The sequence below is a fragment of the Eptatretus burgeri genome, chromosome 4 (genome assembly GCF_056783735.1).
Source record: "Eptatretus burgeri isolate ZD-2024b chromosome 4, Ebu_testis_v1, whole genome shotgun sequence".
In the NCBI taxonomy this organism is placed as follows: Eukaryota; Metazoa; Chordata; class Myxini; order Myxiniformes; family Myxinidae; genus Eptatretus; species Eptatretus burgeri.
The window spans coordinates 62,125,174-62,141,238 of NC_140964.1; the positions used below are offsets into that span (position 1 = coordinate 62,125,174).

General features: G+C 44.5%; 1 protein-coding gene across 5 annotated transcripts in view; it reads right to left on the bottom strand.

The window, feature by feature from the left end:
• The window catches only part of LOC147028193 (inactive dipeptidyl peptidase 10-like), a 504,934-nt gene that overhangs the window by 72,596 nt on the left and 416,273 nt on the right, over positions 1 to 16,065 (bottom strand). For all 5 annotated transcript variants that reach the window (XM_085878340.1, XM_085878345.1, XM_085878341.1 and 2 more), the window contains one exon: positions 1,650 to 1,770. In XM_085878340.1, the coding sequence (XP_085734466.1) occupies positions 1,650 to 1,770 (121 nt within the window). The remainder of the gene's footprint in view (positions 1 to 1,649; positions 1,771 to 16,065) is intronic.

The window sequence follows — 16,065 nt, forward strand, 5'->3', positions numbered from 1 at the left end:
CAGCCTGCGAGTTAACACGAAGCCTCATCCAAACAATCATCGATAACTGAAAAACTGAGAATTCCACTTACAAATGACAAGTGCCAAGGTATGCACTGTGTTTCAGTTTTCTCCTTCAGTTTCATTCTGGGCTTGTGAGTGAGATTGCTGGGCAATGGCCCCTCATGGCCAAACTTTTCAATAAAGTTCATTACTGTCATAGCTAAGAATCCATCGACATGTTATGGACAGGCTCCATCCATCCATTGGGACCATACTCTGTGCAGAGTGTTGGTGCTGCCTACGCAGTCTCCTGGGCTGGACACAATCCTGGACGGGTCTCCACTCCGACACAGGATACCAGCAAGCTGGCACTCATTTTTCCGACCTCGGAAGGATGACGGGCAGAGTCAACCCCACCTGGTATTAACTCAACAGCCGAATGGGATTTGAACTCAGGATCCTAGGATCCCCAGCCCACCACCCTAACCATTAAGCCAACACCAGGCATATGGAGAGGTTAATTCCTCCAGAATTATAGATGGGCCAATTCCATCAAAATTACGGATGAGGTAATTCCCCCCAAAATTTCAGACGGGTTAATTCTCATAGAACTGGTGTGTTTCAGTATGACTTGTAATCCCCTTTTCCCACCATGAGGGGCACTATGGCTTACAACCCCAAATATGTACTGTGCATACTCACTGTGTCCACATACAATGTGCCCCCCATCTGTGAACGATGATTTTGTTGTTTACCACCTAAAACATACACTGAGTTCAACTAACAAACAGTTCAACTTATTACATTCAGGATCTCCTGGATCATTATGATCATTGATCCGAATAAAAAGTGCCATTTGGTTGGGTATGAGAAGGGGTCAGTGCATCATAGAACATGGTGTTTAATTTTCAGAGGGTACACTGAGCTGCTGGCTTCATCTACCCTGAGGGTGTTTAAAAACCCTTGTGGTATCAATTCAAAAGAGGAAAGCTTGTGGCAAATACCACAACACGTTCAATCGACCATCATGTCTCATTCGGGCTCACAAGTCCACAAGAATGAGGAGTTTCCCAGGAAATTAGATCAGATTTGTTTGAAGTTGCGAAAAGTCATATCTGTGCAGATGTTACATATCCAGGTGTGCAAAATACCCGACCCTGAACCAATGAGAACTTTGCACCAATTCACACCAATGCATAGACCACTGCATAGGCATTGTTAAGAGTACATACCAATAAATGTTGTTGTAATACTGTATCGCAAATCAAACAAACCGATTGAGGACATGGCATATTGAAACATGTGCCATCTGTGCTTAGGACCAGGCCTCAAACAACTATCGACCCTTGGACCAACGTCGAAGCATCCTCAAGCACCAACTCGACACAAGTCCAATAATAGTTGGATAATATTTGTTGGAGGTATTATTATGATCGAGTGCAAGCACACAAAACAATAACAAACGCCTCACGAAAGACCAATCACACGGTAGTGTGAATGAGACTGAAAGATGGAGAAAGAGGAAGCCATCCAGAAAGGTAGCAATGAGACAATAGACATTATTGTTATTCAAAGCTTCAATCTCAGGATGCACAGGTGTTTGCAACTATTTTAATCCCCAATATATTGTGTGTTAAGAGGTGTGTGAGGGATGAGTGGGGGCCTACCTTGGTAGAGACAGTCCCCTAATCCATTGAAAACAACTCCCTCCTTGCCAGATGAGGTGAGGCGAAGAGCGCTGCCCCAAACCTCTGCCTGATAGTACAGGTTGTTCTCGAATATAAAGACCTGCAATCCGAGGAAAGAGATACAACTCCATTTTTGCAGAGGAATAATAAATATTACCTATGACGTAGTAAATTTCAGTCGAACATTTACTGTTTGCTCAATGATAACGACTGTTATAGATTATTATTTATAATGAATAACTAATGCCTGCCGAATGATCCGTGTGGCTTTAGGAAACCTCACAACTTCACAAACTTCAAGTCTGGCTTCCAGAAACTGCTGGATGTGATCTACCACCTTGGATACCCAATAGGTTCACAAATTAGTTTGGTAACATTAACCTCATCAAAAGGTCATGATGCGATAAAACCATTTATTTCGCTCATACTTTCGCAGTCTAAGCAAACTAGTCACATTTAGCTTCTCAGTTCAAGGTGTTCAATGAGCACATCCACCGATCTTTATTTTACGGCTAACAGTAGCAGAACCACAACAATATGGTACATGTTGCAGGACGTGTCGAGGTGCACATGGGTGGGGATGTTTAAATGAATGGTTGGGACCATTAGGCACCAGCACCTCAAGACCCCAAAAAGGCATCAATCCAGGGCTTCACTACAAAAGGTTTGCTATTTGTCTTCTTTTTCTTGCGTATAGCAGCTATCATTTTGTTGGGGCATGACTATGGCACTGACGCTGTGTCCCCATACCAGTACACTGGTACTCATTTTGCTGACCTCAGAAGGATGACAGGCTGAGTCAACTCCACCTGGTGTTAATTCAGTGGAAAACAGGGCTCGGACTCAGGACACTAAGATCCCAAGCCAGTCACCCAAACCGCGAAGCCAACATCAGGCTTTGTTCTTTGTGCGAGATATTGAATCTTAATTCTTCCATTACAAAAACCTCAAACAATTTCTCATGAGATGTGCAAAGACTCTGATGACAATTTCATCAGCATCCTTGAGAATATTTTATAAGGGTCGTACACGGAAATGAAATACCAGCTGTGTTTGGAGATTTCCAGAATGCTAGACCTTACCCATGAGACCAGCACAGCAGATTCCTAATCCAACCCTTGTTACGAAGTGGCGCAGAAGGTGTTCCTTGGTCACCATTAAATTTACATTTGTGTATAAAATTATCCGTGCCAAATGGAGATTAATGAGCTCAGTGATGCAAAATTGCAACACAACAAACCACGGCCATATTCCCATTTGAGTGCGCACACCGGGTCTGGCAATAGAATTCCGGAACTACACTTGCTGTGCAGCCAATTTGTGTGCGCGCACACACACACACACAGACAAGACAGACACACAAAAAGCACCAATTCTTTAGCACCTGAAAAATTTTTAGACGAATGTACTAAGTATGCAAATGCACACAATATAAAAATATAAATGAATGCTGAACAAAATAAAGTCTCCATATTTTTAACAACAGTTAAATGATCGTGTCACTTATTACAGCATCGTGAGACGCGTTTTAGCATGTTAAGAGACACACTGTCAAGCTTAATAAACCCGTGTCGTGCAAAAATCACTGTTCGTATAATTTCAAGAGCACCTGTAAATTTGGGACTCGAGGTGTCATCGGTATTTAAAGAAGTTCTAAACAAACATGACTTACCCTTATGAATCAGTATCCATTTGCAATTCCTCATGCGGGGTGTTCCAAGGCCAGGGAATGCACCGCAGCAGTGACCGGTGCACAGCCCCCATGTCCTGTTCTCACAATTATCCATACTGCCTTGAATTTAAATGAGTACTGTGTTCCTGCTCCATACTAACTTGAACAATCATTAGCTAATTAGGTCGTTTTGTCATCTCAGCAGGATTTCCATAAGCTATCTGCAATCATAAACCACAACTTACACCTGCTTCCTGTGGTCCTACACTCCAACGGTGTGGTGGTACAGCAGCTTGAGAAGTGGTGCCGCCATGTTGGCTTTTGTTTTATTATTCCTCCCTACCTGTGGTGACTGTGTGTGCAACCGAGTATTATAGCCGAATCAAAGCAATTTACAATTAGTTTTATGCCTCGAGTTACCCTGGGTTTTCATTGTCTCACAACAGAAACAACTTTGGTGGTAAATTGCGCTTTCATCGGTAATTTACCACTCCATAAAACTTTTCTTGCAACCACAATTAAACTATTTCCAGTCCATTGTAGAAACCGATGTATAAAACACATTTCTTATGATAAATCAGTCATATGTATCTTCAACACAAATTATTCCCTATTTTGTATTTTCATTGCATCATTTTGTCGGGAGGCTGCGGAGCAATCCCAGGTTGCCCTGAGGTTATTGAGTAGTAGTTAAGTCGGGTTCAATGTGTGGATTGGCATCTCCGAGAGGCCATACTCGGTGGTGCAAGTGAAACACGTTACAGAACATCATTTGTGAGCTAATTGAGCTTTTATTGGCAATGCAATGGAAACTTGTAAGTTGTCCTGGGATTGGATTGGTTTTGGTAAAATCCAAAGCATTAACAGTGCTGCCTTCAGGCAGATTTGGACCCGCAACATATTGAACACCAGGTCCCACTTGCCACAATTCCTGTTTTATATCTTTTTTAATCATCTTGTCCAATAACAGGTCCAAGCACAATAAATTAAAGACGTATAAATCTAGGTTGATCATTTTATTTCAGTCTTGAAAACAAACAAAAACAAGAACATTCGGTAGAGGCAATACCTCCAACACGCAATGCCCAATTCACAAGAACAGATGGGGCCCATTAAATTTTTGAAATATCATGTTAGATATCGTATTTGGCCCCATCTCTCAATGGTGAAGAATCGGTTTAAAATTAAATAATCATCCCATCCGGATCTGGATCTGGATCTTCACCAAAATCGAAACACTTCTTCCTTGTCACACACCCAACCTGTACAGAAAATTTCATCCAACTCCATCCAAACCTTTTTGAGATATCCTGCACACAAACAAACAAACAAGCAGTCAGAGACTGGTACTTACGAAATCGTCAACTTGACCTCTGACCTTGTCTAATAAAAGCTATCTCGAGAGAAGGTAGCGACGCAAACCACAAGTTTCTGCAAACCACAAGTTTCTACGATGATTCTGTACCAAACCATCAAAAATCGAATGTTTTTGATGTTTGACCTCACTGTGACCTTGACCTTTGACCGATTTTGACCAAAATCTAATCAGCACGAGCCATCACCCTCCTGAACCACGTGGTGTAATTTGACATTGGTAGCTTCTTCCGTTCTTGAGTTATCTGTACCAAACCATCAAAAATAGAATGTTTGACCTCACCGTGACCTTGACCTTTGACCGATTTTAACCAAAATCTAATCAGCGCTAGCCACCACCCTCCTGAATCACGTGGTTTAATTTGACATCGGTAGCTTCTTCCGTTCTCGAGTTATCGTGCCTACAAACACACAGAGTCCGGAAGTGATCGATTTCGTAAGTAACAAATGAAATTGCTCGTTGAGCAAGGAATTGCCAAAATAACTTTGTCATGTCTCCATGATCTCTGAAAAAACAAAAACCTGGAAATCAATTTGGTTCAAAGAAGTCGATAGTGCGACTGTTTAATGAGTTATAGCACTTAGTTTGGTCATGATCATAACTTGGAAGTCAATCGGATTGAAATGGCGTTATTATGGCAATTTGAAAGTTTTGACCCGACCCCCTTGACATTCGACCCCCGACCGCTAAGAAGGGTGTTGGTGTGACACCCCAATGAGACATATGGCTGGATGCAGAATTTGAAGATGCACATTTTGGATTTGGTTTGAAGTCGATATGACCATTTTAGCGGACGTTATTGTGAAAATAATAATTTCGGTTTTTCGGTGACCTTGACCTTGACCTTTGACCGAGATTCACCAAAAACGACAAGTGTCTAAGTTGGACCATGGCCGACGTCTGTACCCAGTTTGGTCATGATCGCTGAAACGGTGTGGCTGCTACAGGGTAAACAAACACACAGACAAACAGACAGACAGACACTCAGAATGACACACACAACCGACCAACATAATTGTCGAAATTCGAAGGATTCTGGCAATTAACAAACAAACAAACAGACAGGGGTGAAAACATAACCTCCTTCACCTTTGGTGGTGGAGGAAACTAGAAGAGCAGTCGGTGGAGCGCATACCTCCGCCACGTAATGCCTCATCCACGAGAACATATCGGGCCCATTACATTTTTGAAATATCATGCTGCACAGTACTATATCGTTTTTGGCCCTTTCTCTCAATGATGAAGAATCACTTCAAAAATTATCAGATCCGGATCCAGATTTGGATCTTCACCAAAATTCTAATCGGTTCGTCCTTGTCACACACACACACACACACACACACACACACACACACACACACACACACACACACACACACACACACACACACACACACACACACACACACACACACACACACACACACACACACACACACACACACACGAAAACATAACCTCCTCCCACATTCGGAGGTGGAGGTAATAACACAAAACCTAACACATGATATTCTTGAACCATTATGGAAGTATGAAGATAATGCGACTTGTTTTTCTCCCATCATTTAATTTCCTTGCATCATTTGGTGTAACTTGTTTGATAGCAGCAAGCCAGAAGGTAGTGGCTGAATTTCACTTAAACATGTAGTTGTGGGTTTGCAATTGAAACCACCAAAACTAATTTCCACACGAGTACCAAAAGCACTTGACACTCCTCTCAGAGGCCCAAATCTCTGCTTCTCAACACAGGAGTGACGGCAGAACATCACGTGATGTGCGAGCCTTCGAGGCCATTGTTATTCAGAATCAGTTATGTGTTGTTCAACCTTGACTTGAGAAACATGTCTGATTTGTGACGACAAGGCATATTTGCTGAATTATGAAGTGAAGTCCAAGTTCAGAAACAAGCATATCTCTCATGTATCCACCAAGCTACACCCAAGAGCAGAGGAACCTTTCTCTATTGCATAAACACCATTAATAAGTGAAAAATAGCCAAAGGCAACTTTTCGCACAAAAGTCCCCACAGGTGGGGCACAGACAGGTGACTGCATAGATTCTGGCCCACGAAGAATGGTTTGTTCTCGAGGATATCTCACAATGACAGCGGATGTCACATTGTGAACAAAAACTTCCACTCGATACGAAGTGAAACAAAAAACTTCCAGGAAAATAATTACTCCGTCTCACTTCCCGCAGCCCCCTCCCGATGATTTCCTTATTCCAGCTCAAACATCAAACTGACCACATCATAAGCCCATCGCCACTGCATCATCTTGGATTCAGACCATTAAGTTCAGAACCCTTCGAGAGTATAAAAGAACAGCCGTTGCTTCTGGCAAACAATGATCTAGCCATTCAGAGCACGCAGGCATCACACATACAGGCAGAAATTTCTCTACTTTGGCAATTCACTGGAATTATAAAATAAAGCAACTGCTTCTTGTAAGTGCTTTCGGAAAGTAAATTGTACAGCACAAAACTAGAGGCTTGAATACATATGAAAAGGATAAGAAAGGACGAAAGAAATGGAGAAGTTTTACCTGGCTCATTACAAGACATTTAACTACTGGAATAATCACAATGTTATAATAATGAGGAGGATGGGAAGAGAAACGGAGAAATGTGGGAGAAAGAATATTGTTACAAGTTTGGGATGCAATAGCATCTGCTTTGATATCCAAACTCAATTCATTATCCATTGCTGCCTTGAAAATCTTGCATCGGAGTGGTGACCCTTCCAGGATTGTGCCCAATAAACGCAGGAGACTGCTTCGGCAGCACCGACGCTCTGTACAGAGTATGGTCCCAATGGATGGGTGGATTTCCTTCCCTGCAGGTGCTGAGAGCGATGTTCAAAAGCTGCATGGGGTGTCTTATCTGAGTGCCGCAAGGGTCTAGCTTCCATCATCGAGAGGTGTTAACCAGATAAGATTGCAGAGGAGGTGCTCATGGTGCCTGCAAGCGAAAGGAGCACTTCTTGTGTAAACAATGATTTCTGCCCATGAAGGCACAAAGAATGCCGATTCCTGAAGAATTGCCGATATTGGCCAAGCACTAATAAGTTACGTTGAATTAATACCAGGTGGGGTTGACTCAGCCTGTCATCCTTCCAGGGTCGGCAACATGACTACCAGCTTGCTGGGATGATTGAACCATTCGAGTATCTTGCGTCGGAGTGGTGATCCTTCCAGGATCGTGCCCAATAAACCCAGGAGACTGCTTCGGCAGCACCGACGCTCTGTACAGAGTATGGTCCCAATGGATGGGTGGATGGATGGATGTACCATGTTTTTTTTAATGTACACAAAATCTACTGCACTCATGGAAGAGTGAGGTGATGGAGGGTAGATGGGAATACTGACAGTGGGGCTCTGAAACAACGTGCAACACAACAATAGGATTAATGAATAGGATGAGGACAGAGAAGAAGAAAGGAAACAGAAATCTGCAAGTAAATGGCAAGAGATAGAGGATGGTTATTGGAGCCTGGTGTTGGCGCAGTGGTTAGGGCAGCGGCTTGGGATCCAAGAGCTCCTGAGTTCAAGCCCCGTTGGGCCACTGAATTAATACACCAGGGGGTTGACTCAGCCTGTCATCCTTCCGAGGTCGGCAAAATGAGTACCAGTATACTGGGCTGGTGTATACCCCGGTTAAAATAGGTGTACCTTATCCCTGTGTCGTAAGAGGCGACCAGGGTTGCGTCAGGAAGGGCATCCGGCGTAAAACATGTGCCAAATCACTATGCGGATCATACGCATGATCCGCTGTGGCGACCCCTAACGGGAGCAGCCGAAAGAAGAAGAAGAGGAGAAGAGGATGGTTATTGGATATATTGTTACGAATCTGGAAGCCATGAGCACTCAACATACAGGTCCTAAAGATCAATTATATCGGTAAATATGTGTTTCTCGTTAAGGTCCCGTCCCTAGTCTAATGGGAATTAATTGTACGTGTGCTGCGGAGTTATTTTATAGTTAGGATTTTACGTCGCAAGCAACGACCCCAACAACTCTCTGCTTTCGGCATTGTCCGCGCTCTTTGCTCGCCGGCGAGCGAGCGCGTGCGTGGGCGGAGTTTAACATGGGCATGGCGTCCCTCTTTGGCCAATCGGCAAGGAGCGGGCGTCTCACCCGCCCCGCCCCTACTCAACACCATCACCATTACGCACGTGGTCGGAGGTGAGGAGGTGGGCGGAGCTACAAACGCCTCCGATCAGGACTCCACCCAAAAGGGTGAGAGTTGCCCCACCTACCGTGGGCCTGTCCAATGGGAAACGGCCAGGGAATTGCGCGATGGGTCCGACCAATCAGGAGGAGAGTGGCCAGGAGAAGAAGCCCCTCCCTCCTAAAGAGGAAGAGTGTGGTTGTCAGGACGAGCGTGGAGAGACAGATTGTGGCGATTGTCAAGCAGCCGGTCATCGTGTGCGAGACATTTCTTGTGGGAAAGGACATTTCAATTCAGACATTTCCAACCTGGCATCCAAAGCCATAAGTGGTTGTCAACAAGAGCGCTTCTGTCTGGGTCTGCGACGGACTGCATCCTGCGCATCGGAGGTGTCTCATCTGGCGTGTTACAGCGAGCGGTCGACCATCTCATCAAGGGAGACCACCTCGTCTCGCCTCCTCTGGGTTCGGCGACCCTGGTCCGTGCTTTTGGCGACTGGAGCACAGGGAAGGTGTGGACGTCGAGCCGCGCGCTCACGGCCAGGTAGCCAGCCGATCTGACTCCCAGCCGAACTATCTTCCTCAGCTGGAGAGCCGAATAAAGACCCGGTGGGGTCCATTTCTTTGTTTGGGTGTGCGTATCTGTGTGCGGGCCTGTCTTGTCAAGTAGAATTGTTAAGTGCTTCTTGTTGTACATTATTTACAATTGTTATTCGGATAACTCTGCTCTTTTTGTGTTCCCTTTCCCCCCATTGTAAATAAATCCCCTCTTGTTGAATGTCCCAGCTCATCCTTCTCCTTTCTATCATTGGTTTGCCGCGCTGCGAACGGGAATTAGGAGGCCTCATTGTTGCAGTAATCGTGCAATTGGCCCGGCAGGATTCTGGTACTCTCCGCTCGGTACGATCGCGCAGATCCTGCCGAGGGTGAATTTCCCAAGTAGTTTGGACGACGTGGGTATTTTGGTATGTTGAAATTGGCAATTGACCCTGTCCCACGTGGTCGACCTATTGGCGATCTTCGGTCCGATAAGGGACCCGTGACCTTTCGGATTTATCTGAAAAGTACGACCTAAATTCCGGGCGTTCGGTGGAGCCGACCCTACTGCTCCATCTAGCGGTCGTGCTTGCCACCAAGACCTGCCCCCACAACAATATCACATGTAAGGATGGAGGTTGACCTGAGGTTGTGGTGTACTGCTATCTTGGAAACCCTGGAGGGAAGAGTGCGATTGTACAGACTGAGAAAGGAAGTTCCATAAGTGAGAGAAGAGAGGCACGAACGAGTGGAGGTGAGCAGCAAGTCTGAAATTTGGGATCTTCACAAGGATGGGGAAGCTGGAGTAATAGGAGAGGAGAGGAGGAAGCTGGAGTGCCAACCAATAGAGGAGAGGAGGGGGTACGTGTGTCACTTGGAGAGGGATGGATGGATGAAAGAGCAGGTGAAGCAAGGCCAGAATAAACGAGATAAAGAAAACAGAGTGACCACAAACATGTTTGCAATGAGATAGCAGGAGCAGACGTCGTGTTCTATTTCTTTGTGGGAGATGCCAATGATGTTAAGAGCATGCCCTTTACTACCTGGGAACATCCATCCAACTTTGGATGCCTCAACTACCTGGGAAGATCCAACAAACGTAGTTTTTAAAGATGCTTCCTGATGCATAAACTTCATGTGACTGTAACCAAGTCAGAAGGGAGGTGTAATTTGTGAAGCATTAAACAGGAATAGAAAGAAACTGGATGTGAAGGAAGTTGCTCAGTTGGGTGAGAGCAGGATGAAGGATTGCATATGAGAGTTCGATCAAATAAAACAAATATTAAAGCAGATTATATTGGTCAAGTTCATCCGCAAAAAAAACAAACAAACAATGAATAGACTGCAATTGTGAAATAAAAATTACCACATTGCCATAAAAAAGTTTATTCCAACAGAAAACATCGATAGGCCAGATATTCATTTTACTTCTGATGTACCATCGTCAGTAACAGAGTGTCGGTGCTGCCAAAGCAGTTTCTTGGCAAGCGTTACACGAGGTGGTTTGCCTTTGCCTTCCCAGCAGCAGTTAGGGCAGGAAGTTGTAATTTGTTCATGGTGCCGGCGACAGCTCGCCACCTCTTTGCGAAGGACACCGTGGGATATTTAACATCTACCAACTAATGCCGGCACATGGGACACCCAGTTTATTGTCCACCCGAGGGGCGGCACACACACTGATGAATCACCCTGCCTGTGAAACACCGGGATGGCAGTTTATAGCTGGGTTGGGATTAAAACTTAGGCTAGACAGCTGAGAGGCGAGTGTGCGTATCTTTAAGCCATCCTGCCATCCCAGATATTAATTGGGGTATCAAATATGAATACAGCTAAATTGACACGGTGAAAAAGAATAATTTCAGTTTTAGTGATGGTGTATAAAACATTGATTTTATGAAGTGAAGGCCAAGTTCAGAAACAAGCGTATCTCTCATGTATCCACCAAGCTACACCCAAGAGCAGAGGAACCTTTCTCGATTGCATAAACACCATTGATAAGTGAAAAATAGCCAAAGGCAACTGCTGCGACAGATGTGATGCTGGGGTGCCAACCAATAGAGGAGAGCAGCACTCCAGTGAGCTATAGATGAAGGCCTTGTCGACCGTAAGTAGTTTTAATTTTGCCAGGAATTACTCGGGGAACACTAAAAAACAGAAAGCAAAGTCTGTCACTGGCCTGGTAGGCCAGCTTTGATATATATATATATATATATATATATATATATATATATATATATATATATATATATATATATATATATATATATATATATATATATATATAAATATATATATATATATATACACATAGTCAGTTCAAAAGAGGTCATCCTGATGGTCAAGCTCGAAGTTCAATACACTGAACTCTTAAAGTATCTGACAATAGAAAATATATATATATATATATATATATATATATATATATATATATATATATATATATATATATATATATATATATATATATATATATATATATATATATATATATATATATATGTGGATTCATCTGATGATTGTTCTGGAGCAGCAGGGAGAGACTGTGAGATTTGGCAGGATTGAAAAACATGTTCCATTTATCACACCAGCATCTAATCAATTCCAGATCAGCAGAGAGTGACGCAGCTGCTGCCTGCATGCCAATGCGATAGTGTACTGCACAACACAATGCGGAGTCATCAACAAAAAAAGGAAGAGGGATTTTTTTTCCCAAAACAGCGAAGAGACCATTTATGCAAATGAGGAACAGGACTGTCTGGCCACAGACACTGATTGGAGGCACTCAAACCTCCAATGGGAGAGGAGAGGGCTCCATTGATCCGAACTGATTATTGTACAAGTGGAGGAATTTAGACACCAGGGTTTGAATGTGGCCTTTAATGCCACAGGCAGCAAGCTCCACAAGCACAGCAGGATACTTGATAGATAGATCTGTAAGATATACTGTGTTGAATACCGAATATATGTCTACAGAGAGCATCCCGAATTGTAAGATCAGATATCATGTAATAAGGCACAATTCACTGATATCAGAGAATTTTTCTGTTGTCTTGTTATTATTATTTATTATCAAAGTTCTCTGTATAATCTTTCAAAAGGATTGTGGAGGTTTCATTTTTACTATTTACCGATTTGAAACCGATAGAATACCTCAATAATGAAAAATGAAAGCACCAAGTGGAAAAAAGAAAATCCAAGTGGATATGGAAGGGGAAAAAAAAAACAAAAAAGCTCAAGGATTTTAATACGACTATACAACGATTATATTAAAGCCTGAGCATCTCAAACTCCAATCTGGTAAATGTTACAACATGTGTAGCTAGAAAGGTACTCAGTAGAGCACGTACCTCCGCCAGGCTGAATGGCTTACGTCTTTCTGCCACTCAGAGGCCGAATCTGGACCCGGACTTGAACCAAAATCGAATCGGCTTATTCTTGTCAACTAACCAACTCATCCACCTAGTTGTCATAATCCATCCATAACTTTTTGAGATATCATGCTACATCGTTTTTGGCTTAAACTCTCAATTGGAGAAGAATCGCTTTTTCTTCTTCTTCTTCTTCTTCTTCTTCTTCTTCTTCTTCTTCTTCTTCTTCTTCTTCTTCTTCTTCTCATCCTCTTCCCTTGAGAAGGGGTGAGGTCCGATGGCAACACGCTTCTGCCCTGTCCTGATCACGATACTCCTCCACCCCCCTCTGTCCTCAGACAACTCTCTCCACTCTCCAACCACCCCGACCTCACGGAAATCCCTCCTCACACATTCCTCCCATCTCAACTGTGGTCTACTTCTTTTCCTCCTACCTTGCACCCTCCACCTATCTGCTCTCTTTGCCATTCTCTCCCACCCCCCCCCCCCCATCTGCATGGTGTACAGCCCATCTCAGCCAGAATTTCACCAATCTCCCCATCACACTCATCTGCACACCAATCTCCTTGTTCAGTTCATCCATCGTCCTTCTATCCACCCTCTTCACTCCCGCGATCCTAATGACCCAATTGTTCTTACAAACCTGGAGCTTCTGTTGTTGTCTCTGTCAGTGCCAAGATCTCCAGATCATAAAGGTAGGCCAGCGTTACACATGACATCAGAACCTGCCCTTTCAATTTCCTTGATATCCTTCTGTCTGCCATTACTCCCTCCATCCTCATTCACACATTCGCACCCACTTGAATCCTCCTAGACACCTCTGCCTCAGACTTGCCATCCCCGGTCACTGTTCCTCCCAGATACTCAAACCTATTTCCCTGTCTGATCTCCTTCCCGTCTAACCTGATATTCATTTATTTGGCTGCTGTCCGACACACATCACCTCAGTTTCCTCCATACTCATATTCAGCCCGTGTTTCTCAAATACCTCCTTCCACTCCTCCAGTGCTTCCTGCATCTCCCGTCCACTCTTCCCCACAGCTGTCAGATTGTCCACCTACAGCATCCTCCCCATACTACCGCTCAAGCTTACCATCTTGCTGACCAGCTCCATCACGATGATAAACGTGAGTGGGCTGAGAGCACTTCCCTGCCTCAAACCAATGTTCATGCTGAACTCCACACTCTTCCATATCTTCAAATTCAGAATCCTGTCCAGCACCTTGATTACATGACTGAAAGCCTGGTGATGGCTTTCTGGTTCGGGGGGGGGGGGCTGACTTGGGATCTTAGGGTCCCGAGTTTTAGCCCCGTTAACCACTGAATTAACACGAGGTGGGGTTTACTCAGCTTGTCATCCTTCCGAGGTTGAGGAAATGAGTACCAGTGTACTGGTTTCTGGGCACAGCATCAGGAGCATAGTCGCACCCCAACAAAACAATTGCTACCCGGCAGCCAAGCTGCCACACACAAGAAGATGACATGACTTTGGAGCGTAATGCCCTTGCACTTCTCTGGATATTGAACACCTCTCTTCCCTTTCCGTATTGGCACAATTATCCCTGTCATCCACTCCTCTGGAATTGAACCCTCGATCACACACATGTTCACCAGCCTCTTCGTCCAACCGACTCTGACTCCTTCCGCTGCAATTATCATCTCTGTGCATACTTCATCAATGCCTGGTGCTCTTCCCTTCTTCATCCTATTCAATGCCTTCCACACTTCCTCCTCAGTGAGCGCCACCAACTCAACTTTCCCCTCCACATAACATGGTAGCTCCAGATCGTCGTTGCTTCCTTCCTGTTCAACAGCTCTTTGAAATGTCCTTCCCACACCTTCAATACTGCCCTCCTCTCTGTTACCAATCTCCCTGCAACCATCCGTAAACATCACCCCCTCCACCCCCACTCCCCCCCCATCATGTTCTTACCATCCTCATCCCTATCACGAGCCAATTTATACACAGTATATCATCTTCCTCCCAACACCTTCTTCCAACTTGTTGTACACCTCCTCTTCAATATCATCCCTCACCTTATCCGCAGCTCCCCTTGCTGCTTTCTTCTTCTGCCCATTCAGGTGTAGCAACTCCGCGTCCGGCTGCCTCCCCCTATCCTTGATCTCATCGATCCCCTTCGAAAAACGCCTTTTTTTTCCACCAACTGTATTTGCAACCTCCTCCGTCCACCATACCTCGTTTTTATCCACAAATAATGCACCCTTTCATGACATCCTTCCACACAAAATTCTGTAATTCCCCCAAACACCTCTCCATACTTCTTCCATTCCTCCCCCAAACCTTCTGCTTCATCACTAAGTTGTTCATGCCGAGCCCTCAACCACTCCTTGTACTCAACGATGACGTTTCCCCTGCACTTCCCGCACCTAATTACCTTCAGACCCCTGCCCTTAACCTCCTCCTTTTCTCCATCCATACCACAAACACCAATGGCTTGTGTTGAGTGGTTTTCATTATCTCTGAGCATCAGGAAGTTTAAGTTAATGATGTCCACTCCTTTAGGTAATCTTATGGCTTTCCCGCTTTTGAAAGAATGAACCAGCTATGGCCATCGCATTCCTCAGCACCTGAAAAACCAGCTCTTGACCGTCTCCAATCCTTGTTTCCCAACCAAATTTCCCAAAACATTCCCATTCACCTGGCTGTACCACTCCCACATGCACGTTAAAGTTCCCTGCAATGCACAGCATCACCTCCAGCTCAACTATTTACATCATCCTCTCCAGTGCGTCCCTGAATTTCTGCTTCTCCACTCCAGTCCTTCCCATTTGTGGCCCATACACCGACATAACACACACTATTTTCCTCCGTACCACCAACCATGCCATAACTATCCCTCCTTCTCATTTTCCCACTCTGACCACCTGCTTGCTGATCTCTTCTGATATTATTATTATTCCCATGCCATTACTCATTACATCCACACCCGTGTGCAACAGATTGTATCCTCCTACCAACCTCCTCACCCTGTCTCCTTTCCATTTGGTCTCCCACTCACATAACACTTCCAACCTCCTCCTCTGTATCATCTCCACCACCTCAACTCCTCTCCCCCACCCCCCCCCCCCCAATTGATCCCACAATCAAACAACCTAGCCAAAACTCGCTTCTGAACTGCTGTCCACCTGGCAGAACTAATACCATCTTGATCTGTTTGGGATGCTCTGGTCATCATTCAGTAGAGCTGCCCTGGCTGACCTGCTGAATCAAAATCGCTGAACAATGAAAAAAAAAAAACTCTTGTATCCGGATCCG